The 26208-nt window shown below is 34.6% G+C and overlaps 1 protein-coding gene across 15 annotated transcripts in view; it reads left to right on the forward strand.

The window, feature by feature from the left end:
• The window catches only part of LOC125656907 (uncharacterized), a 49532-nt gene that overhangs the window by 19707 nt on the left and 3617 nt on the right, over positions 1-26208 (forward strand). For 3 of the 15 annotated variants that reach the window (XM_056143654.1, XM_056143655.1, XM_056143656.1), the window contains 18 exons: positions 1-671; positions 5716-5802; positions 9621-9701; positions 11393-11483; positions 12166-12399; positions 13620-13784; positions 14151-14262; positions 14628-14762; positions 15198-15302; positions 15602-15711; positions 16198-16415; positions 17935-17982; positions 19073-19247; positions 20029-20313; positions 20523-20724; positions 20953-21095; positions 21231-21404; positions 22468-22524. The exon at positions 1-671 is cut by the window's left edge and continues 129 nt beyond it. In XM_056143654.1, the coding sequence (XP_055999629.1) occupies positions 1-671; positions 5716-5802; positions 9621-9701; positions 11393-11483; positions 12166-12399; positions 13620-13784; positions 14151-14262; positions 14628-14762; positions 15198-15302; positions 15602-15711; positions 16198-16415; positions 17935-17982; positions 19073-19247; positions 20029-20313; positions 20523-20724; positions 20953-21095; positions 21231-21404; positions 22468-22524 (3093 nt within the window). Of the gene's footprint in view, positions 672-5715; positions 5803-9620; positions 9702-11392; positions 11484-12165; positions 12400-13619; positions 13785-14150; positions 14263-14627; positions 14763-15197; positions 15303-15601; positions 15712-16197; positions 16416-17934; positions 17983-18097; positions 18110-19072; positions 19248-20028; positions 20314-20522; positions 20725-20952; positions 21096-21230; positions 21405-22467; positions 22525-22925; positions 22986-24317; positions 24364-26208 lie in introns of all 15 variants that reach the window. The other 12 variants (XM_048887531.2, XM_056143662.1, XM_056143657.1 and 9 more) reach the window with 9 other exon arrangements.

The following is a 26208-nucleotide window of genomic DNA, read 5'->3' on the forward strand; positions in this document are numbered from 1 at the left end:
ACCAGAGGGACTCAAATTTGCACATCTACACCCCAAAGTTGCAGCTCTTTATGCTCAGAAGGAGCGGGAGAGTCAGCGAGCTGCGGAGAAGGATCCTTTTGGAGATGGGCTCGGAAGTAAAAGTTTATTGCCAAATATCAATCAAGCAGTGACACATATCAAGAACCGGCTTGATAGTGCATTGTCAAACGACGAAGACTCCCAAAGATTTTTATTTGAAGATACGAAGGCTTCGGCGGCTTCTATACTGCAGCAGTTGTCTAAGTACCTGTATTTTTATGAAGGAATAGCTAGTCATGTGCCTAAGAGTTTAGAATACCAGCTTATGAGTAGTTGGAAAGAATTAACCAATGACGTTATCATTGTGCCACGAGAATGGCAGACAACGGAAATCCGTGACCAGTATTATAATTCTATACGAGAAGCTCATAGTGACGATGATAGTGACAATGAAATTAAAATGGGAAAGTCGTCAGAAAAACTGGACTCCAAGAGCAAAGCTAAACGACAGCATAAGATGCCTATACCTGATATTATTGAGGATGAATTTCGTCCAGATAAGCCTGCAAATAGACGCTCAGAGAGCAGAATGTCCACAGTGTCGATTTCCAGGGGGAGGTTGGATGTCAAGGGATTGGCCCCCAAGGGATTACGGGAGCACAGAGGTTCAAGTAAGTTGATAAGCTACAAGATTGACGAAATCGTTGATGTAAACTATTCTACTGTCCATCACTGCTATTTGGTATAATATATTAGAGCCACATAATAATTTTTTTTAAAAGTATTCAATTGCTTTAATTTATTCAAATAATGATTTGTTATTTGATAATTGATGTACATATATAAATGTATGTAATCATAATAAACATTTGATGACAATATAATCAATTTATAAATAATCAATTAATATTGAAATTTATTAAAAATACTTGTTAGTTAGCATGCTTTACTATTTTTAAACTACCTGGTGATTTGTACTTAATATAATATCACTTATCATTAATAATATAATGATTGTAAAACTTACTGTCAAAAAGATATAATATATGTAAAGAAATGTAATTCATTTTTTATACAAAGAGTAGCAAAATTATGTTTCTAAATTAAATGTTCGAATTCGTTATCGATATCAACATCAAAGATTAATTACTATATTCCTGATTACTCTGTGATTGTGCAATTTGGAGACCAGGGAAAGCTGATAAGGGATGTTTTCTTGACAGGGATTAGTCTGCAAATGCTTGTCAATGGGGAACTACCATCATACAATGTCCATGTAATCCCCCTCGATTGACAAGAAATTGATTTATGAATCCCAAGCATTGCCACTTAAACACTCTCTCATGACTAATTTCAGGTGCAATGACAGGTAGACACAAAGTTTGGTGACTGCATGCTTTTGTAAACAAGTTTTACAATTTATACTTCAAATTTTTTTATCAGTACAGTTAACTCTTTATGTATGTAAGACACAGCTAGCGAACTTTAACACATATTTATCACTTTCACCTTATACTCCACTGGAACACTTTTCTTACTTGCAATTTAAGATCACAGCTTCAAAGCTACTCTGTTTTATATATATTCAGATTTATGTAAATCAAATGAATTATGGCTTTTAGAATGTATTATATATTTCACCTTTGACTGAATTTACAGCATAGGCAAAAAACTTTTAAATCAGTTTGGTATTTTTCCATTTTCAAGTATTGGTTTCATTATGTTTGAAAAAAAATTGGCTCAAGATAACAAAAGTTTATTTTTTAGACACAGATTATGCTTAAATGATATTGCTTTTTGATTTTAGAAAAAAAATCTTGTTTAAAGACTAAATTATTTACTTTGAAAATTATTTTAACCAATGTCTTGATAGTGATGAATTTAGGAGGCATTAATTAGTTTGAGAAAATCAAATGTTGAACAGAAAAGTTCCTAGATTTCTTACATAGGAGTTCTATATAAGCAGTTTATGCACAGTATGCTGTGACAGGCATTTGCAAAGTGTGTCTGGCTACTGAGGGAGACTGAATCTTTCTGTATTTGAACTGTGTGTGACAGGAAATGCTCTGCAATCAGTAATTGTTTCCTTACAGAGACTGGCCAATGAATAGGTACAACAAACAACAGAAAAATATTTAGAAAATTGGACCTAATAAGAAACTCGTCCCAATTTTAAGAAACCAAATTGCCTCCAGTTGATAAAAACTTGCACGCGGTCAAGCACTCTGTGTATTCCAATGTCTAATTACTTCAGAAGCATTCAGAATCAGTGAATCATAGAAAAGAATGGGGGCAAAAATTTAATAATTAAGATTGTTGTATACTGCTAGTTAGGTCCAAATTCAGTGTATTGATCCTGAACACTTTAGTGAAAATTTAAGTTTAGGACTAACAGTCCATCAGTCTTCCAAGCCCTTGAGGATCTGGGTTACCGGTAGAATAGGTCCTCAGTACCCCTTTCTTGTCGTAGAAGGCGACTAAATGGGGCGGTCCTTCGGATGAGACCGTAAAAACTGAAGTCCCATGTCACAGCAGGTGTGGCACGATAAAGATCCCTCCCTGCTCAAAGGCCATTAGCGACGAGCATAGGCCGAAATTTTGCAGCCCTTCACCGGCAGTGGTGACATCTCCATATGAGTGAAAGATTCTCGAGAGGGACTTTAAACATTATACCTCAGAATGTTTTTGTTATATAAATGTTAGGTGAATAAATTTGCTATTTCTTCTGGATAACGCTAACCATGAAATAGTTTCTTGAACTATCTGCCTTAGGGAAATAGTCTCACAACTATATACCGGATGCTATATTTTCCCGTGTTTTCTTTTCTATGTCGTCAAAATCTGATAACTGTAATTAGTTTACCACTCGGATCACCTCAGTCGATTCCATCTTATGCTGGATGTTACTTTATTTTACTTTGGTATGTTTGACACAAGTAAAGTCTTCTTTGGTATAATAAAACAGGTCTATATTTACTGACTATTCGGACAATAGCAAGTTTATTGTCCTCCTCGACAACAACTATTTCCCTCGGCTGTGCCTCGGGAAATAGTTGCTGTCTTGGGGGACAATAAACTTGCTATTGTCCGAATAGCCAGTAAATAGATGTATAATATTCAATCAATCTAAGTATGTCACCTTGTTTCTTAAGATTATATTTCAATTATTATAGATTTACCCGGTAGTTATTTCACATGCAGAGTCTCCATGACTTATAAAGGACTTAAATCAGTCATTTTAGAGCTCATGGGGTTGTATGTAGTAAGAAATAATTTCCGGATATTGTTTCAAATACTTCATGAAGTTTAGCAATTGAATTTCATGAAGATTTTTTTTTTTATCAGAAAAGGACTTTTTTTTTAGTAAAAATGCCATGGTCACACTCATAATGCTTTTAGGATGGTATCACACATGTATTTGAATTTAAGCAAAATTTAAGAATCACGTGAAAAGTCTACAGCTAATCAATCAACGATGACCGCTATATTGTATTTTAGATAAAGAAATATTTCAAGTTCAAGAACTCTCATGGGCAAGAATAGTGTCCAGTTGATAATATATAATAGCTATACATTATTTGAACTTATGTAATGAAACTTTACGTGAAAATCGAGTCTCCATCACAAAAGCATGAGCCCTCTATTGTTCTAATTCAGATCAAATGTAAGCTTACCAGCTTATACATGAGCTAACTAGTGGTCTCTATTAACATGAACAAAGAGGTTAATCAATAAAAATGGCTATAGTAGGGTCTTAATACTTAGAAATTTCAGTTAAGGGTTCTCTATTCCAAAAACGTACGATTAGATAAATATATATATACAGCTTTACAGAACATCTAGACTGACTGTATTATCTTGTTGATGATATTCTGCATGAATTGAAGATTGAATTAGTTAAACATTGTGAAAAGCACAGTGCTTGTGTATGTTAATTACTTCAAAATAAGATTTTAAATTTCAAGAATAAAATTAAAATGAGGCAATGTGCTAGAAGAAGTGTTGGCACTGTTAGCTTTATTCTAATTAAGTGTAGCTGATCCACGATTGATTGTTTTAAAAAGCACAAATCAGGACTGAGAGTCTCTGGTAAAGGTTTTATGCCCTTTATGAACGAGGTTTTTTTTTAGAAAGATCCTTGACCTGCAGTCAGGGTTTTAGTGATTAAAACAAAGAAATGTTCCTTAGGGACCCAACCTTATCAGCAAATTTTGATTGGTGCAAAGTACTTGTTGGCAAATCCAGCAATTTTCTGATAAACTTCAATCATGAAATCTCTATTTCACGTTTCATCGACTACACCTTACATACAATTGATAATCTGATAGTTGAAACTAATTTCCGAAGTATTGCTAAACAAACATTTACTTGGGTGCCAAATATACTGAGGGCGGGTATTGATTTCCTCGTCATTAAAGAAATATTTTGATATGCAGTCAATATTATTGACCTAACTTATTAAAAGACAGGCAATAACAAACACATTAAATGATTAAATTTTAGTTATATATACTTAAAATTGCTGGTACATGCGCTGTATATTTGCATGATTTACCTGAAAGTAAAAATGTTCTAGGTTCAGTAGTGTAACTTGATTTTGGTGTTGAAAAAAGTATTCTAGCAATGGATAATTGCATTAATTAACATATGTAATGAGTAGATATATTACTGTACCAGGGTACTAGTTGATATTAAGAATTTTATGATAATTCTTTATGGTAATGAGAAGCACTCCTCATTAAAAAAAAATTCAGAATATTTTTTCTCCTCTTGATAATGTTTCTGCTAATTGATATTGTTAATTGACAATATTTTTTAAAATACAAATCAATATTGAATTTTTCATATGTTGTTACCAAGCAATGGTTGTAACCAAATGGCTATCACAAATGATATGTGTGTCGAATATCAAACTGAAATGCTGTTTGTAAAAATGAACATTGAATTTGCTCCTCAGTAATTGCATACTCTAGATCTAGACCAACGCTATAGATACATACCATTTTCGGATTAATGCATACTTTGAAAGGACAAGGGGAATTTATTTTCAATTATTTAAGTCCTCTGGATTGCCATTGTACAAATATTTAATTTAAAGTTTCAGTTGAAGAACAAGGCATGCACGAAATCAATAGGTCTTTGAAATTTAGTTAGGCTTTTAAGTTTCCAAGATATTGAGACATTGCTAACCGATAGTGTTGAATGTATTATACTGCTGGTGTTTTGTTCTGTCAAGTTAAATGTGCAGATCTGATATTTGTACGGTGTCATTGCGTTTATATATTCTGTTCGTATTTGGTTATGGTAAAATAACATGATTATATTACACAGTGATATTGTAAAAGCAATATATTATATAAGTAGTTAGCATATTAATTGATATGTTAAATATATATTATATATATCATAATCTATACACTCTATATAGATTGCATGCAAATAGTACTAGACTACAAAGATGCTATAATTATAGTACTAGCTCATCAGTATACTAGTCTAAGGACGAGAATGCCAAGTAATCAGAAAATTCCATGTTTACCTGCATAATTTCCCCCCTAAATTCATTTCTCTGCAGCATAAATGCATTTCTAGCTTATATGATTAGCTTCTGTTCAAAATATGAAAATTTGCAATTATTAAAAAATATCTCAACAGATTGATCTCAAACTTGGCATGCTTGTCCTTTGCTTTTTATTTCTCACCACTGTATAACAGTTGCAGGAGTTCGCTCACCGGGCGTGCGGAAACAGACACACGATGACTTGATTTCCAACTTTGGGGAAACCCCTTCTGATCCTAGATGTGAGTTGTCTGAACACTGGTTTGTCCGTTTCTGTTGCCCTCCCCACTTTTTCCTACCCTTGAAGATTGAAATTTTCCCCTTAATAAATGTCTGTTTGATTAATAGCTTCCTTACAGCAATATTTTACACAGATAATAACAATGCAGTATTTATATATATATATATATATATATATATATATATATATATATATATATATATATATATTTATATTTATTTATTTATTTATTTTAGGCCAAATAAAAACATATGTGTGATTCCAGTTACCCGACCGTTGCAAGTTTTTACCCCCAACCCTAAACTTTTTTTTACTATTTCCAAAATCAATTACGGTACCGTATTTTTGCCAAATATAATGCACACTTTTTTCAAGATTTCCTTTTATGAGAAGGGGTACATAATATATACCAGTATACATAGAGGTTTTTGACCCGTTTTCCTTCAGGTGATTCCCGTGGGGATCCGGGTTAGAATAGGTCCTCATTACCCCTTGCTTGTTGTAAGAGGCGACTAACTGGGGCAATCCTTCGGATGAGACCACAAAAACCGAGGTCCTGTGTCACAGCAGGTGTGGCACGATAAAGATCCCTCCCTGCTCAATTGCCATAAGTGCCAAGCATAGGCCTAAATTTGCAACCCTTCACCGGCAGTGGTGACGTCTCCATATGAGTGAAATATTCTTGAGCGGGACATTAAACAGCATACAATCAATTATACAATCCTTCAGGTGAAGCTTGACTGTAAGTTATTCATAGCCAATATATGGATACCACTAAAATGCTAAGCTGTAAACACTTACTACAGAGCATCTAACATTAGACAGAAATTGTCTTAGAACTAAAGTACTTACATAAACAATAGTGCAAATTTCAGGTTGTTTGAATATACTGAGCGATCACCCTCCTTATTTTTCAAAAAGTTGGATAGATTTAAAAACTTGGAAGGGCTTGAAAACAGTACTCTGGTTGAAATATCATTTCCTACTTTCATGTTCAAAAACATGATTTTGGCAAATGCACTGATTTTTTTTCTTCTCTATTTATCTTTTTTATTTGAAATATATATAAGAATTGTCAAAACTATGATGATCCCTACCAATTTTGATAGGTATATGTACCACACCGTATATGAATGGTACATACAAAGAAGTGAAATTAAAAGAAAATTGTGTTTCGATCCATCTAAAATCTAACATTAAAAAAATAAGTTAAGAAAATCAAAGATAAAATCCCTACCTACCAACCCTATTTTTCATAGGAGTGTAACCAGAACCACACATATTATTTCATTTGGCGTAAATATACCAATCATATAGTGTCAACTTGTATTTCTTTCACAACTCATTAAATTCTCTGCTGAATTTTTTTTTTTTTAAAAAGAATTAAATTACTCTTGTAGATATGATTTTAAATTGTCTTAAATAATCTTTGCCTCTTTGAAGTTTCAACAGTGAAGAATTTCTACAATCTATTCAGAGGAAAGTTAAGCCTGTTCAGTTTGCATTGCTTGCATACAATAGCACTTGACCATAACTGAAATTTATATACACTGTTTCCAAAAGGAGTACATGCAGTTTAATTGTTGAATTGAAGATCATTGTGTGCATTGAACTGCTGATCTTTCCTGTAGGCTAGTGTTTGATTTGTTGACTATAATGTATATTCTGGATTTTTTGGCCAGAAGATTGCATGCTAGCTTTAAGAATTAACAAACAGCCCTCACAGGTCCTTATGAATAAGATATGTAACAATAGGTTTCATTTGTTACATATTACAATCTGATGACCTAAGCATCTCTATATCATTTGAATATGACTAAGCCAAATTTTGTAGAATGTCTTTAAAAGAAAGAAGGAGCCCCATTTTTAGTGTCACTATTCCCAAGGCCACTAACTGATCAACCAATTGTTTCTATAGACAATGTTCATGAAGAGATTATAAATTAAACTTTCTAGGGAGGTTGACAATTAAAGGTTCAAGGTCTCAGGATTTCTGTCCTGCTGGTTTCAAATGTTCAATCATTTAGACTAGAGGATGATGTTTATCTGACCTTCATAAAAGTTATTTGGTTAATAGTTCAAGGTCAAGATTTCTATGATATTCATGCTGGTCTTAGAACTCAGTACCTAGAGAAAGCCTAACATTATATCTCCACAGACAAATTTGTCATGACTTGATGTTTATTTTCGGGTCAAGACTCAAGTGAAGGGGATCAAGGGTTACATTTCTTGTCCCTCAATTTTTAGCCGAGTTGCAATGAAGTTGAACTCGGGCTATTGGTTTGGTGATACGGGTTGGCGGGCGGGCGGTTGGGCGTCAACAATTGGTTTCCGGATGATAACTCGAAAAGTTTACAATCTAATCAAATGAAACTTTGATATATTGTTGGGTACGAGGTAAGAAAGACCCCTATTGATTTTGGAGAAAATAGGTCAAAGGTCAAGGTCACAGTGTCCAAATATAGAATGAAAATTTCAGGAAAATTTGGTTTCTGGATGATAACTCAGAAAGTTTAAATTCGAATCAAATGAAACTTTGATATATTGTTGGGTACTAGGTAAGGAAGACCCCTATTGATTTTGGAGGAAAAAAGGTCAAAGGTCAAGGTCACAGTGACCGAATATAGAATGAAAATTTCAGAAATATTTGGTTTCCGGATGATAACTCAGAAAGTTTAAATCCGAATCAAATGATACTTAAAGATATTGTTATGTACCAGGTAAGAAAGACCCCTATTGATTTTGGAGAAAATAGGTCAAAGGTCAAGGTCACAGTGACCGAAATAGATTTAAAATTAAAAAAAAAAATTGGTTTCCAGAGGATAATTCGAAAAAAAATTATTTGAATCAAGTGAAACTTGGATATATTGTTGGATACCAGCAAAGCAAGGCCCCTATTGATTTTGGAGAACAAAGGTCAAGGTTACAGTGACCGAAAATAGATTGAAAACTTCAGACAAATATGGTTTCTGGACAGTAACTCGAAATGTTTAAAACTGAAATTAGTTCTTCACAATTATAAATATGCCACATCATTCCTGACTTTACAATGTATCCCATGCAACTCGGCTCATGCACCCCTGGGTGCATACATTGATTTTTTTTCTTTAGTCTTACCATTCTACATGTATGTACTTGTCATTACAGTTTATTCATACCCATTGTCGTATTTCCCAGAAGGCATCAGTTCAGGTTTCTTGAGGACTATATAAACACTTTATGCATACATTTTCAATTAAAGTTTAGAATATCCCTCTTTATTGTTCACTAAACTTGGCATTTGTTTAGGAAAAAAGTCTCAATAACATCCTTATACCCATCTAACAGAAACTGACAACAAACCTGTGTTCAAATCTTTTTTCTTCTATCACACACTAGAGTCAAAGGATGAATTAGTAGAGTAACAGCTTTATTTTGAGTTTGTTTGAATATACAGATTAAAATTTCTTATTTCTCCTATTTGGGGGGGGGGGGGGTGATGTTATAACTGGGTGTCTTGCAGGATATCCTATAAATTCCTCAAAATTAAGAGGATGTAATGTTAATTGTAATTATACATATTTATACAGTATTGTAAAATAAAGGTATTCGTTTTTAATAGAATGCACAGAATTCTTTTTTTCTTCTTTAAATTTTCATCTTTTTAGAAGAGAACATATTTGATTAACACTTTATTTACTAATCCTTTTAATGGCATGCTATACAACTTTGTCTTATTGTAAAGGAGGGGAAGCTTTTGATATGTATTTTGGATGATGTATTTGTTAATGAGCTGAACCCTGTGTGCATCATTGTATTTATTTCTCTGTTTGACTACAGCCACTGCAATGACCAACCCTTCCTTTGGACAACAAGTTGTCATCAATTTTGCAATATCATCAAAGCTGTGTCAAGATAAAGGTAATCCATTTATATCTTGTGAAAACAAAAATGTACTGGCTATTACTGGTACAGTAAAACACAGTTATAAGGAATTCATGCTTACAGTAAAACACAGTTACAGTGAACATGATTATAATGAATTCATGCTTACAGTAAAACACAGTTACAGTGAATATGATTATAATGAATTCATGCTTACATTAAAACACAGTTACAGTGAATATGATTATAATGAATTCATGCTTACAGTAAAACACAGTTACAGTGAACACACTTATAAAGAATTCATGCCTACAGTAAAACATGCTTATAATGAATTCATGCTTACAGTAAAACACAGTTACAGTGAACACACTTATAATGAATTCATGCTTACAGTAAAACACAGTTACAGTGAACACACTTATAAAGAATTCACATTTACAGTAAAACACAGTTACAGTAAACACACTTATAATGAATTCACACTTACAGTAAAACACAGTTACAGTGAACATGATTTTAATGAAGTCACACTTATAGTAAAACACAGTTACAGTGAACACACTTATAATGAATTCACACTTACAGTAAAACACAGTTACAGTGAACATGATTTTAATGAAGTCATGCTTACAGCAACATTTTCATTCTCTTACACTGTCACTTCAGTATATCACCAGCTTTTGTCCCAGCCTACTGCAGTATTGTACACTGTATCATGGGTGGCATTATAAAGAGTTTTACCATTTTAGTTCTTCATCCAAAACACAGGTATTAATACATACAGGCATGGCATTAGGTTTTTGAATTGATTTGCTCTAGTTCTTAAAATTTTGTCAGATTGGTGAGTGTTCTGCGTTAGTGCTTTTGTAAAATGCAGAAGTACATTTAGAAGCATTCCTTTTTTGTTATGGTAAACATTACAATGATTTACAATGACGGAATTACCTAACAAACACCTGTAATGCATTTAATTCTTTCTTCTCCAACACAAAAATATGATGTCACACACATCTATACACACAAAGGATACATGGTGAACATGATAACCGCTTACAGAAGCTCTATGTTCATGAACAATGATGTTTTATTTTCATCTGTTGTTTAGGCATGGCCATTCTTATGGACTATTTCTGAGACAAATTTTAATTTTTGAGATGAATTTCATTCAAGCTATTATCACAATTACTTATACTTGTCTGTTAATTTCGATGGCGTGTGCTGAATTTCAGTTTGTAATGATTCTACGTCCCACTGTACACGTGTAGATAACTGTCATGTTTAATTATGGCTTCGGATCTTAAGAGTGTTGACATATTATGGGGGGATGCATGTGTGTAAAATTAATTTGAAGTTTTGCTCCTAAAATGGATGGCAGATGGCAATAGGCGAGTTTGTTGTTATAACAGGTTTTTAGATTAGTGATTATTTTTAGCGATATGGAAATCCATTCTACATATGTTGATGGCGATATGTGGGGATGGCAATATACCAAGGTGTCAGTGTATAGTTTTAAAAACATATTATGAACTTTATAATTAGATAAAACAAATTGTTTATTCCCAGCATTTCGATATAAGCATGTTTTATTGTAATGCTGATTGAAAAAAAATATCGCAGTCAAATGCTAAAACAATATGTTAACATCCTGTGCAGAATGTGGTTTTGTGGCAATTAATTTGAGATAATTAAATTGGGATTGGCTTAGTATACTGATTTTTTTTCAGGCTGGATAATAGAGAAAGGAAAACCGGAAGTCGAGCCACAGAAAGTTTATGAAAACTGCATTCAAATCCTGCGAGATTTCATGAAGAAAATGTATGTAGTTGCTGAAATTGTTATGCTCCCGTCTGTCTGACTGTCTTTAACCTCGGTCATATCTTTTACACCATATTAAGATATTTGGTATGTGTATTTCTTGTGGCAAAAACTTTCCATTGACACCAAAATCTATAACCTTGTGACCTTAACATTGACCTATGAGTTGGTTCCACTTTGTTGTTTTTCATAGGAAAATTAGGATAAACCTCAGAATCTGCAGAACTGTAGCTCTCTTGGATATAAAAAAACTGAACAGAAAACTGCAGAACTGTAGCTCTATGGGGAAATAAAAACATAGGCCTTAAATAGATCAGGGTGAATTGTAAAATTACATAAAATATGTTAAATACCTTATAGCGGTTTTATCCCGCAGGGTGCTAAATTTGGCTTATTTTAGCAGTTAGATAGCTTTCCGCTAAAAATTCACTCGCCAAATATGCACCCAATGGCGACTTCAGTATATGCAAGAGAAATAACTTTTTCCCTGTGGGCCAAAACTTATTTCGCTAAAATTATTAGCATATTTTAAACCAGCAAATCGCCAAATTTAAGCTCCGCGGAAAAAACCTGCTATACGATACTAGATTTTTTGAGGCAAGAGTTTCTTTCATTTTATAAAGATTAAGGAATAGATCAATTTTTTGTTGTATATTAATGAGTTGGGCTTTTTTTCTGACAGAGAGACCGATCAAAAGGAGGATTCAGACAAAGGTCACGATAAAGAGGTCCTAGTACGTTACTATGGTGATTATAAAAAAGAAGTCCTCTTGAAGTACCGCAAAACCCCAGTGAAACCTCAAATAAATCCCATCTTCAAGACAGGGAAACCTAAAATACCTCCACTGCATGAAGAACGCAATCAAGGGAAGAAACTCCTACAAGCCACACATCAGGATGGGACCAGTGTTGTTTAGTATCCTTTGTTCCAATCAGTAAAAGGAGAGTTTATATTACTCTTGTGGTAATTTAGCAGTTAGGGCACTTGTTTTGCAGGCTGAGGGCCCCAGGTCTGATTCTCTGTCCCGGCGCTGCTTCTAACTTAAGACGTACGTTTAACATAGGGGGCGACTGCTTCTTCACCAAGTCACGGGTCTATTAGGTATTACATAAAAATGGATGTCCCGTGTCATTCGTGGTAGGCATCGCTAAAGTTCTGTAGCACCCCAGTTATAAATATTGGATATCAGGCCAGAGTTAAATATGTCTGGAGTTAGTTTATTAGAATGTTTTTTTAAAGGATATCAGAAGAATTTGAAGGGATGGGGCTCAAAGCAAGTGCAGAAAATCTTGTCTCATAAATCGCTTGCTTTTTTCAATGTATGGATCTGCAGCTTTCTGGTCTGACATCTCAATATTTACAACTCAGTAGCTACAAAACTACAGTTAGGTAGACACAGAACTGCGGTTAGGTAGACACAGAACTGCGGTTAGTTAGCCACAGAACTGCAGTTAGGCAGACACAGAACTGCAGTTAGTTAGGTAGCCACAGAACTGCGGTTAGGTAGACATGAGTACAATAAAGAACCCTCACTGTTACAGCCTCGAGTTTCATTGGTCAAAATTTGTGGCACTTCATCTATAACTGCAGCAGGTGACATATCGCCATATGAGTGAAAAATTCTCAAATGGGACATAAAACAAACAAGTATTCATAAAAGAATTAAATATATGTGTGTAAATGATAGTGATAACAAAGTATGGATATCACCTGAATTTAAAATCTCTCTCTGCTCAACATCAAGTCAGCAATGTGGTATGATAGATAAACTAATTGTGATCCATTGTTTTGTGAGAAAACCTGTTATTACATCTACAGTCAAACCATGTTATCTCAAACTCAATTGAACCGAGAAAAACTTCAAGATATTCGAGGATTCGAGATATAAGGGGTAAAATACTTAAGGAATAAGTGGTTGGGACTTCCAAATCACTTCAACATATCCATGGTATTTGAGATATCAGTGTTCGAAGTACCAAAGTTGAACTGTATATAAAAATTTTTTTTTTTTTTTTTTAACTTTTTCCAACTTTTTACACAAAGCAGATAAATTCTATTTTGATTTAGATAGACTGATCAGGAGATAAAAAAAAAACCAACAGATAAATGTAATAAATTCCATAACAGTCATTTAGTTATCCCTCTGGCAGATCAGCTGTAGTGTACTGCTCGGCTGGGGCGGAGCTTGGTCGCCCCGGTTACTATTTGATTGCCTATGATGATACAAATGATCACAGGATGCTCGCTTGTTTCACACCGGCAGGACGAGGAGTGTGTTATTCCACAAATGGAAATATTAGGTATGGATCGGGTTGGTTTTTTTTAAAATTAGTTGAACAAAAAATTAATATCTTTGATATTTCCATTTGCTTCAAAAAGATTTCTATATAATCACTACCTGAATTTAGAAATTTACCTTGCTTTTAATCTATATTATCTGGTTCAGCGAATTCTGAACTGTTAATTATGGACGAAAAATGAACTTTTTTGTGCTTTTTGTAAATAAAGATTTTGGGATATATAGGAATGTCTGACTTTACATGAAGGGGTGCTTTGACCTTCAAATGTCTAGGTGTTGACCTTCTCATTATAAATCTGCACTGCAGTCCTTCCTGTGAGCCTGATATTTTATATACTATTATCAAGGTATTTGATATGCTTTGCAGGTTTTTGTCAACAGAAAAAGGGGGGCATTTAGCAGAGACAGATGGTACAATAGTGAGAAAGTGGAAATGGCCTGTTAATAATGTTAAACTGACTACACCTATCAATATTCAAGTAAGTGGAGGGAGGGGGGCACATGTTCCAAATGTTATACAGTGAAATTTGTCTAATACAGAGATGCTTGTTATAAAAGAAATCTTCAGATTAGACAAAACTCAGAATGCAGAGTAATTTTTTATGATAAGAGAATTGAAAAGATATGGTTTACACAACACTCCAGTTTGTACAATGTTTGGATTATAGACAAGTTTTACTTTCAAATATTTGTAGCACAACTATGAACACTATTCAGAGAAATTCATGCAACTACAGAACTTTATAAATATACCTTGCAGTGATGAAATTTTTGATAGAATTTAGTGGCAGTGGACACAATAAGATTGTTGGGCTTTCTCAGTAATGTTGTACCAATCTTTCAGTTGAATGGTAACCTGGTGTTTCGATGTAACAGCCAGCACTCTCTATCCCTGATGTTCAGTTGTCAGAAGGAGCTGGCCAGGTTCAGTGTTGGTCCTGTTCCAGGGGCTATAGAATCAAAACCGGGTGATGAAAATGTAAGTGGGCCTTGTACACCAAAGATTGACTTCAGATCCACACACTGAATATTGAACAGTTAATTTGTCTTAACATCACTCCTATAAGTTTTCTGTAGATTGCTCATGCCATAAACTAGAGGCATAGATTATTATAAACCAATACTTTTATTTATGTGCGAGAAGCATGCATAAAATTCATAAGCATATATAGGACTATCTAGCAATTATTTGTCGAAAGTAGTCTCTTACAAAAGTTGTCAAACATTGATACATCCTTATACATTTAGCAGCTTTGTGAAGTTATAGTCCTTTTGCAATGCCCCAAGAATGGATTGAGATGCAAGTCAATTTAATCTGTGCAGCCTACTTTCTGTTTAATGTAGCTTAATTTCTGTTTGATGTAGCCTACTTTCTGTTTAATGCAGCTTACTTTCTGTTTAATGTCTATTACAGGAACAGCTTCTGATGACCTTCACCTACACATCCAAGGCAGCACGGGATATGATGAGGCTGTTTGCGCCCAAACATAAGCAGCGGTCTAAGAAAGCGGCCAGAAGGGTATGTACAAGATAAGATGGACACCTTTAGTATCATATGTCCTGCTCTTTTGCAGATTTCGATATTACCTCGCAAGGCAATAATTATATGTCATCTGTCCTGTACATTTTAGTTTTCAAGCTTTCAGTCAGCAGTAAATTGAATGATAATATTTTTGGTTTTATGAAAACCAATTTTACAGAATATGTTCCAAGTAAAATGTGCATCATCATGAATTCATAACCGAAATTTGTTCACATCCTAGGAGATTGCTTCTGTTTAATATATACATGTATCATCAGAGTGAAATTGCCTTACAGCAAAAGGGGCATCTAGCAGAAATACAGAAGCTGCTGGTGGACTTTCCTGACAAAGTCCAGTATGAGCTGGAATCGGACAAAGAACTGGCCAGGCTACAGAGGAAGGCTAGGTATAATTAAAAAGTCTACCAACAGGGCAGTGTTTGGTTAACCTTCCTCCATCATATCTCTGTAATCATGTCCTTAGAGAAAAGCAGGTGGTAGATTTTTGATAAATTTAAGTTCCATTACTAAAAATTTTAATAAGAAGATAGACAGAGAGTAAACTACATTGTAATATCTAGTTGTTAATTAGTACAAGTAACTGCACATGTAAGATCATGATTCTGATGATATGTCTTCCACTGCCAAAATTACATGAACTGACCGTCATTTTGAAATTTCCAACCAAGCAAACTTTCTGATTTCCATACCTACAATATGTAGGTGATTACTGTGGTATAATCTGTTTTAAACATGTGCAATAGCTGAGCTTCCTTGCTCCATAGAAATTCTGAAATTAACAAGATTTTGGAGTCACCAAAGTACTCAATAATTACAGATAATTTGGTCTATTACGTATTGGAAAAGTATACATGTTCTTTTCGTATATTCAGGAATCTGGTGGATGATTGGCTGGAACATTACCGCTTGGCTGTAGGTCTGAAATCACCTCATATTTTGAATGTTAGGGATTCTCCAGACTTCTCATCTCGAGCACGCAATATACAGTCTGCAAAATTAGCAGATGTTGGACAGGCAGCTAGACTCAAACATTTAGGTCTAGAGACCCTATTAGATTTCAAGAAACAGAGGACCCCGTCAGCACCTATAGGTAAAACCAAATGCGTTTGTTTTTTCATTTCATTTACTGTAGAATAAACATTTTTATCACATGTTTACTCCTTTATTCAGTGGATATCACCTATTGCATAAATTTCAATTATTACAATATGTTTTCCTACGCCAGTTGTAATATCACAAACATTCTTCAATTTTACGTAGTTTGTTTACAAAATGTTAGGGGGAAAATTCCCAACAATACAATAAGGTGAATGAATAAGGGGGAGGTGTTAGCACGTGATAAAAAGAATCTCCCATGGTTTGTGGTTTGATATGATTTATATCCAACTCGCCAAGGCTCGGGGATAGAAAAAACACACGAGTTGAATACAGTATCAGTCATATCAAATCACAAACCATGGGATATCCTGTGAGAAAAGAACAACTGTTGGCCATCTTTGTTTACAGCAGGAATGCAAGACCTAGGTAAAAGTAATTAAAGACATGAGTTTTCATAGGACAACCAAAAAATTATAACTAATCAAATCAATTTAGGAATTCCCCATTTAATTTTGGTCCAATGTACTGTGCGAAACTTAACTTTCTGTACTATAGACAAACGGTCAATCACAATTTACTTTTCTGTACTATAGACAAATGGTCAACCACAATTTCAAATTCTATAGGCACGAGTGATTTACAACAACAAAGTAATGAATACTCTTAATTTTTATTGTACTCTTTATATTTATTTAATTTCTCTAATAACTTGAGACAGATTTATCACTTTATTTCTAATTGTCCTTGGATCATTTTCAACCCTGTTCATTCTTTACAGATATGTTTTAAAAGCCTAATTCATATGAATATTTTGGAGGCAAACAAAAATCGAACTACAGAGTGTCAAAAAATGTGTAACTGTCTTAAAGACTGCATTAATTCAAGAGACAAATTGGTGTTAAAATATTCATCTCGCTATAGATAAGACAGATTTTCTCTAGATTTTTTGTCTGTCGGTTTACCATCAATTTCGCAAACTGCCTGTGTTGAAAAAAAAAATGTTATATATTCGCCATAAAGGCATACAAAGGGGAACATGATTTCTATTTTTTTTTCTCATTTGTTGAATCTCCTCTAATTAGAAAGCACTGAATTATTCAATTATATCATAAGATAGCCTATTCTTACTTAACTAGATACTTTTCTTCCCGATATTCGCACTGCAATTCTATTTTGCACACAGACTGATAGAAATTTCAATTTAGTAGAAAGAAATATGAACTTAAAAAATGTTTTAGCAGTCACTGCATCAGTGGCTTTAGATTTCCTTTGATTTTTTATAACCATGTGAAATAATTCCTTTGTTATCAGTTATAAATACTAAGTCTTATGAAATTCATCTATTGATGGATTCGAAACCAAAAGGATGTATTTCTGCACAGTACAAGTCATTGTAGAAGAACTATCACTTTTTTTCACAGTACTATATATAGTGCTGTCTTGAGACTACTTATTATATTCTATACTTAATAATAGTAGATTTGTTTGAAGTCTCTTTCATTTGTTCTCAGACCCAGTAGTCAATGAAAGCACTGTATTTGTCAATCAGTGCTCAGGTAGTAAGTAAAATCTCTCTCGTAGTCATTCCTGTAGTCGGTGTCTAGTGTCAACCATCTTTTAAGATCTGTTATCATTTCTATACTGCTTATCTTATATTGATTTTCATACGATCAGAGGACTTCGTAGGTAACTGAATGCATGATTTTATGTTCTAAATTTATTTAACTATGATGTTGATTAACGTAATCCAGGTTCTAAGTGTTTAACCATTTGGGCTATGTCTATCAGTACTATCAGTACTTTGATTCATTAGCCTGAATAATCTTTACAAACAACATAACATGGCATTAGCAGTGAACTCTCCATCCTTATCTGTTAATAATCTAATTTCCATTGTAACACAGAATTTCATTGGTCAATAAAATATGATTTATAAAATGTTTTGCAGGTAAGCATTGTGAGATCATGAAAATTGCATTATGCTGCAGTTTAGAATTTAAGCAAAACATTTTATTTGACTGCAAAATTTTGTTATAATCAATTTATACAGATTGGAATTAATAGCAACTATCTTAGAGGGGCATAAGAAATGATTTGGGATAGTTCATTCACAGTTTATGAAGCGTGAACTGCCCCAATTTTTATTTTATACCCCGATTACATGGTTTGCTACTACATATTAACTTCTTTTCCTGAATATCAGGTTTCTCATGCAAGAATTGTTGTCCTTGATGCATGAAAATTTGACAGGAGACGCTCTTCATATTTTCCTGTATTATGATCATGTCTTATTCTGCATGTATTGCACTCTTACACTATATTTCTAACATTGCATGTTGGGTCATGTTATGCACGATCATATTATGCACGTTCATACGGCAAGAATCCAATTTATAGCTGTTGTACATTCTATAATCTCTTTCTATATTATTCTTCAAGCAGTCTTCATGTTTTATTTGATTCAGAGAAAATAAGATGCACATTTTGAAATTATATTCAATGCACTGTATATTTATGTTAACTTAACATTGCTATAAAAGACCCTTTAAATTTTAATCAAATTTATACAGGAGTCATGGATTAGTGTTACTGTTCTATCATTGTCATTAAAGTTAGACGGAGGAATAAGTCGTTCATTGTTTTTTCCAGTGAAGGACAGATCAGAAACTTCAAAATCACTGGACATTGAAACTGGCAAGTCCAAGAAGAGTCAGAGGAGTGGAAATCAGAGCGCGGTCAAGTTTGACGACAGTCCACAGGAAGAAGAGGGGGACGGGGATAACGCCTCGCCCACCGCACTGGCCATGTTTGAGAGACTCTCACAGTAAGTTGATTGGGTGGGAGGCATGTTTGAGAGACTCTCACAGTAAGTTGAAGGGGGGGGGGGGTAATGTTTTGAGAGACTCTCACAGTAAGTTGATTGGGGGAAAATGGTGGGGGCATGTTTGAGAGACTCTCACAGTAAGTTGATGAGGGAGAATAGGGGGGGGGGGGGGGGGGGGGGCATGTTTGAGAGACTCTCTCAGTAAGGGGTCATCCATAATTGTCAACCATTTTCCAAAGTGTACAAAAAGCACGCTTGGGGGGAGGGGGGTAACAAATCGACAATTTTACCGTACACTCTTTTTTCTCTTCCGGATTTATTTCGTATCCGTGGAGTTCGGTTTTATTTTATCGTGATTTCATCTACGTCTTTTGTGCGCTTGAATGTAACGCATAATCAACACATTGCCGGCATTTATTTTTCACATTGATTGTTTTTGCCACGGAGTACACAAGATTTGCACATTTATAAAACATTATATCATTCATATATAACAAGAAATATTGGTACCAATATTAAAGAACTCATTGTTTGAACTAAATTGTTCATAAATTTGATTGTCGATCTTGTTGGGAATTTGAAAATGGTTGATGTACACTTTTTGAGGGAGGTGGGGGGGTCTCAAAAAGTGTGCTTTTTGCACACTTTGGAAAATGGTTGACAATTATGGATGACCCCTAAGTTGATGGGGGAGAATGGTGGGGAGGGTTAATGTTTGAGAGACTCTCACAGTAAGTTGAAGGGGGAGAATCAGCAAGAATAACAGATGCATGTTTTACAGGTCAGCGGGTAAAAGATCAGCTAGAAGCAATGCCTCAGCTGCGTCCAGCGCTCCCTTGTCTCGCCAACACACTGCCACCTACAGATCAGAAACCTCCCAAAACATACAGACCGCCCGGATCCCCTGTCCAATTGCACTCCGCCAGAGGATACTAGGATTGGACCAGACGTCGTGTCGCTGTAGCCGCCATTATATACCCCAGATCATGGACATAGAGTATAATGAGTTTATCCAGATAGAGGCTCCCGATGGTCAGCTGATAGTCATCTCGGTTGTTTCTTCACTGCAAGTTGCTCTTCCTACATTTTTATATTGATTGTTATGAAATACATTTCTTTGTAAACCATCTACAAATATTTCTTTGTATTATGGATGAATGTCAACACCCATACACACAAAAAACCTCAATTTTGGAACGTACATTTTACAAGTGAATAAATTTTTTTTTAAATTTGAATTTGCTTGTTGATGTTTTGAATGACTTTTTTCCTCAGGTTTCCCCACAGTAGTACCTCTGATCAAATGATTGAAGAAATTTACCTGTCTCAGAATCGGAACCGGACTAAACCTTGTGTCCAGAGTCGGATGGACATGTTCCGGATTCTCCAGTATGATATCAACACAGCGTCTGAAGGGTCAAACCACACACAGCCTCTGTTACTAACCAGACACAATGTGGTCCCGGGCATGTTTTTGGTAGGAAACTGGGGATGGTTTTAAAAGTCTCCACACTGCTGTATCATGCAAATTTCGAATTGAAAATTTGAATGCTCTGTGCATTGAATTCACCAATCAAATTACATTTGTCTTTTAGATGGAAATTTGAATGCTTTGTGCATTGAATTGACCAATCAAATTACATGGACAAGCATTACAAGGGAGATCACTCTATTTTTACATGATTTATTCATTGCACTTTTCCAGATCTACTTGGCAGGGAAGCTTCTGTTTTGTGACCATATATTTAACGGCTATGGTAACGCCAGGAAGGACTTCAAGAAACAGCTGATGAGGTCCAAGGTGGAGGCTTTACAGGGCTTCTCACTCCCTAAAGACTTCAGATTTAGGTACGTAGCACCTTAAAGTAGGGCTTCTCACTCCCTAAAGACTTCAGATTTAGGTACGTAGCATCTTAAAATAGGTATGACTGACATATACAGCAGAGGTGTATTTTTATTGTGATGGGTCGTATTCTGTTGTAGCCCCAGTCGAGGCCGGAGTGGAATGAGGAGTGCCTGGGGCGGGGAGATTGGTGGGACAGGAGTGGATCACTATGGAAACCCAGGCACAGCTTTCGATTCGTCACTAATTCCATTATCTAGGTCGCTTTCTTCACTCACTGATGACAAAAAGGAAGCTCCTATTGACTCTGTCAAGTGAGTATTAAAGCAGTCTGCTGGTCATCTACTGTACTCATCTGTCAGAAGACGTACCACCCCTGTCCAACGATCTGCTTCTGTTCCTCTCTCTGAATTTGCTGTTCTTCATTAAGTATATAGGCTTTTGTATACTACTTGTATTTATAGTACAAAGCTCCTCTTATTAGAAACTTTTTATAGTATTTCCTTACTCCTTGCACTTTTTACCCCCAAACACTGCTGACATGACTACAGCTAAGCCAATTATCCAAACTACTCCCAAACAGTGCTGACAGGACTACAGCTAGGACAATTATCCAAACTACTCCCAGACACTGCTGACAGGACTACAGCTAAGACAATTATCCAAACTACTACCAGACCATGCTGACAGAACTACAGCTAAGACAGTTATCCAAACTACTCCCAAACAGTGCTGACAGGACTACAGCTAGGACAATTATCCAAACTACTCCCAAACACTGCTGACAGGACTACAGCTAATACAGTTATCCAAACTACTCCCAAACTTCCACCGTTTTCTTATCTCCCACACTACAAACTAAACATTTATTCCTTATATCTGTATTTTGTGATAAAACCATTAATTATATATATTTATGTCAGGCTAATGATAGGTCACTTCCACATTACAATGCCTTCATTGAGTAATGACGAAATAACAGAGGTTTACAATACTCCTGCCAGCGAGATATTCAGCAGCAACAATCTTACCCTGTTATCAGGTCTATCAACATGTATATGTTTTGTTTTTATTTTCACTACATCTTATTTTCATCTTATATCATTTTCTTTCATTTATTTATTTTTTTATTATTTATAAGGAGTACAGGGATGTTAACCAAGTCTCTTGTAGGAGTAAGGTTTATAACAGACAAAACATTGGTGAATGTAAATATTGTGAAATATCAATTTCATATGACTTGTACAAACCTTTCTAATCCGACATTGTCCGGACGTAAACACACCTGTTAGTATCAAGGTACCAAGATATTCATTAATTGCCCATAAAATGTTTTTACAAGAGCATCATTATTTACTGAATTGTATGTTTCTATAGGGAGATTTACGTCAAAATAGGACCATTGCTTAATATGCAATCTTTAAACAGAAAAAGGTAAATCTGTGTTTGGCTGGTTGTCTCCCCTTTGTTGACTGTCTGTAAGTGTGTGACCAGTTTCACAGAACCAGCCACAGAGTGAATTGTCTATATGCACCATATTAAATTAATCTCTGCTCGTAATATCAATATTAATGTTCCACTTATTTAATCAGAAGAGTTAACTCCCTTACACAAGCAGAGATTATGATCCATAGTGTGTGTTCTCATTGTTAGCATGCCATTTCAAAGAACTGTTCTGTCTCTTTGCTTGTATATATGTGCTGGAATATGAGTAAATCCACAGTCTTCTGGGGAGAGAATGTGTGCATTTTATTTGTAACAATATAGAAAAAAAAATTAATTTATTTCAGTGTTATGTTGAGATATTCATAAATGTCTTGTAATTCTTACCTTAGATTTCGTCATAGTAATAGACGTCGACAAAAAATAACATTTCGCAGTACAGAAAGTTTAATGTAAGGCATATATTGATTTAACATGTTAACGTTTTTTGTTGTATGATTATTTTTGAAGACTGTATATTAGCATGTAATATGGGAGAGGGGCCTTGGCATAGAGCAGATGGTTTGGTTTGGACTCATTAACCCGGTGGTTGAAGTTTTTCTGTAGTACTGTGTGAATTTTGATCCATGTACTCTGGTGTTTGGATTTTTGTTTCAGGAGGGGCGGGGGAGGGGGGGGGGGAGCTTGGGCATTAAATAATTAGGAAATCTCACGTAAAGCTAGATAAATGCAAATGTTATTAAACAGGATTGCCTTTGTAATGAACCACAAGATTTTCTGTGTTTTTTGAAGATTAATCAATTCGTTTTGGATTTACTCCTTAGTTATAACAGACTGTGTCTAACTTGCAGATCAATCTTTTCAAATTTACTTAAAGTAGGAAAAATTAAAATAAAGTTCTTTATCAGGGTGAGTTGGGAGTTTTGTTTTCGTAATTTGTATTTGGCACTGGGATTGAATTTTAGCACCAAATCAGCCCCTCAAAATTATCACAGTAGATCTAGAATGTTAGATGTTTGATTAAATTTTATATTTTGACTTCAGATTTAATGTCATACATCAATATCATTCCAGAGATATGGATCTCATTACAAATCCATATAATTATCTTTATATAACTTCATATGTAAAGTTTAGACATCACCGTATAAAAAATTGAATGAATGGTAAGAAAAGAAATGATAAAGTGTATGTGTGTTTTGTTTATATAACAGAATATTTGTGTTCAGTACTAATAATGGGACAACACTGTATAAACTGTCTTCCGAACTTCTAACGGGTTTGTGTTCGTGTGAAAAACCTTCATGAAAGTTTTGAAATTTACATTGTGTTATATATTACATCCCGATTTCGTTTTCATTTCAAGAAAATCTCTTATTGGAAACTCTTTTTCCTGAATTTTTCATTATTTTAGTGGGTTTTTTTAATATGCATATCAAGTTTCAAAAAAGCTAGTTCAAATTAGACAGCTTCAAAGGAAATAGAGCTCTCTTTGTATTTGTTCTTTTTTAAATGACAAATTGTAGGTCTTCGTATCACAATGTATTGCCAACTGTAGATCTTATGCATGCACTTTTGTTAAGACTTGTCTTGCTCTTTGCATGCAATTCAATGATTGATTAGATTTTAGAAGAAAAGAACATTTCAAACTTCTTTGCATGAGCAATGTAGAATGCCTTAAAAGTAAAATTGCTACTGGTAACTAGAAACGCCTGATAATTGAATTATGGGAAGGAATGCTGAATGCCTATATACTAGCTAATGTGACTAACTTTTTAATTCAGACTGACCAGACAGCGCCCCTATGTTCCTACTTATGTAGAGTTACAGGTAATTAGTTGTGTCTTTATTAATCTTTCGATGTAATCACTGTACTTCACTGGTGTGAGGGTGCATGAGGTTTTTCTTTTTTTTTCCTTTTTTTTTTGGTTGATATTTTGATGTACATTGCTTTATATGGTTCACTTCGTAGTTATCAACACTTTTGAATTTTTGACGGGAGATGCAAATAAAATGTCACCATCAAAGACGACCACTTTCTGCACTTGTAAATTTTCATGGACTGTTGGTGTAGTGGTTAATGTATCGGTTTGTAGGCACCTTGTTCTATAGCCGGGGTTGGAAATTAGTGCCCGCCTCAGACTGCCCGAGACAGTCTATATCCCAGGATGGGAAGGACAAAATTTCATATGATAGCCTGGTGATTGGACTAATTTTAACAATCAGTGTACTACAACAACAAATGTCATGTACACAAAGCTTTATAAGTAAATTCATATGTGTGAATAACAAGCAAATCAGGACTGACAGATTTTGAACAGGGCAGGCAACTTTTGAATGTCAGGCCTGTGGCTGCAGGTTCATTTCAACCCTACTATAGAATCTACAAATGCAATCAAATACAAATAGACTTTTCTCAGAGACAATGAAAGTCTCTAGTGATTAGTGGCAGGACGGCAAATATTTTCAGAAGCATTAATATCATATTAGATCACTTGTCAGCTTTCTCTTTAAGTCTTTCATGTTTATTGATTTCCCCAAAGGCATTGTCATACAACCACATCAAGCATAAAATGAGCATCATATCAGATTTTAAAATAAGTAAACTTATTTTGACAAAAGTCATATACATATAGTGAATTATGGGTATATTTGAACGTCTTACAAGTACATCTAAGGTTTAGCATGCATGTATCTACATTTACATCAAAATGACTCTCTAATACGGTCTTTATTTTTTAATCACATGATATCTGTTGAGATTCTAAACTCGCGAGAAATATGAACCACCCATTACAAACAGGACGGAGAATGTCATGATTTAAGAGATCATTGTAGTGACTGTAACAAATGTGTTATATTTTTGTGTTGGGTTTTTTGTGTATACTATGAAGAGCATTTATGCAGGGACTGCATGTCTTAATTTGCCAAATTAAGGTTTCCTAAATTTTCTGTGTGCTTGTCACAAATTGAGAGTTTACCACCACCCCCACCCCACCCCCCACCACCCCAAGTCCTGATTCCACTAACTGCATATCTTGCAAAATTGATTTAATTATAAGACCTGTGTTTTATGAGAATTACAATGATCAAATTCAAAAGGACTTTCTCGCCTCACACAAAAAACAAAACAAAACTCAACGTCTTTCACAGTTTATGATGGATTTTTATAAAGTTTTAGCATATATATAATTAGCAAGAGCCATAACTCATGTTGGGTCCTCAAACAAGGTTTTAAGTATAAAAAAAAATTATGAAGTAGTGTAATTGCATGACAAGAACCATAACTCATATTGGACAAATGCTCATAACACTACCTGTCACCATAGTCTGGGAAATGGGGCTATCACCACAATGTTTTATGAACTGGGCATAATGTCGCATCACACCTTATTAATACTGTATAGATTTGTAAAAGACACAAAAAAAATCAATAAAGACTGACTCATTCACAAAAAACCCTCACTGCAAGCCAATGGCTCGTGTCCTAAAACTGACAAGTTAATGCATCTACTGCATGTGTGGTCCATTATAGGAGAAACTCTCTGAATATTGTATCTCTTCTATTCAAGGATTTATGTTTTATTTATGGAATGATGATGCCGTAGGAATATGGAGAAGATTTCCCTTTAGTTCAGAAGGGGTCTAAACATTCATGCTAATATATTTGCATGT

Source organism: Ostrea edulis, chromosome 7 (genome assembly GCF_947568905.1).
Source record: "Ostrea edulis chromosome 7, xbOstEdul1.1, whole genome shotgun sequence".
Lineage (NCBI taxonomy): Eukaryota > Metazoa > Mollusca > Bivalvia > Ostreida > Ostreidae > Ostrea > Ostrea edulis.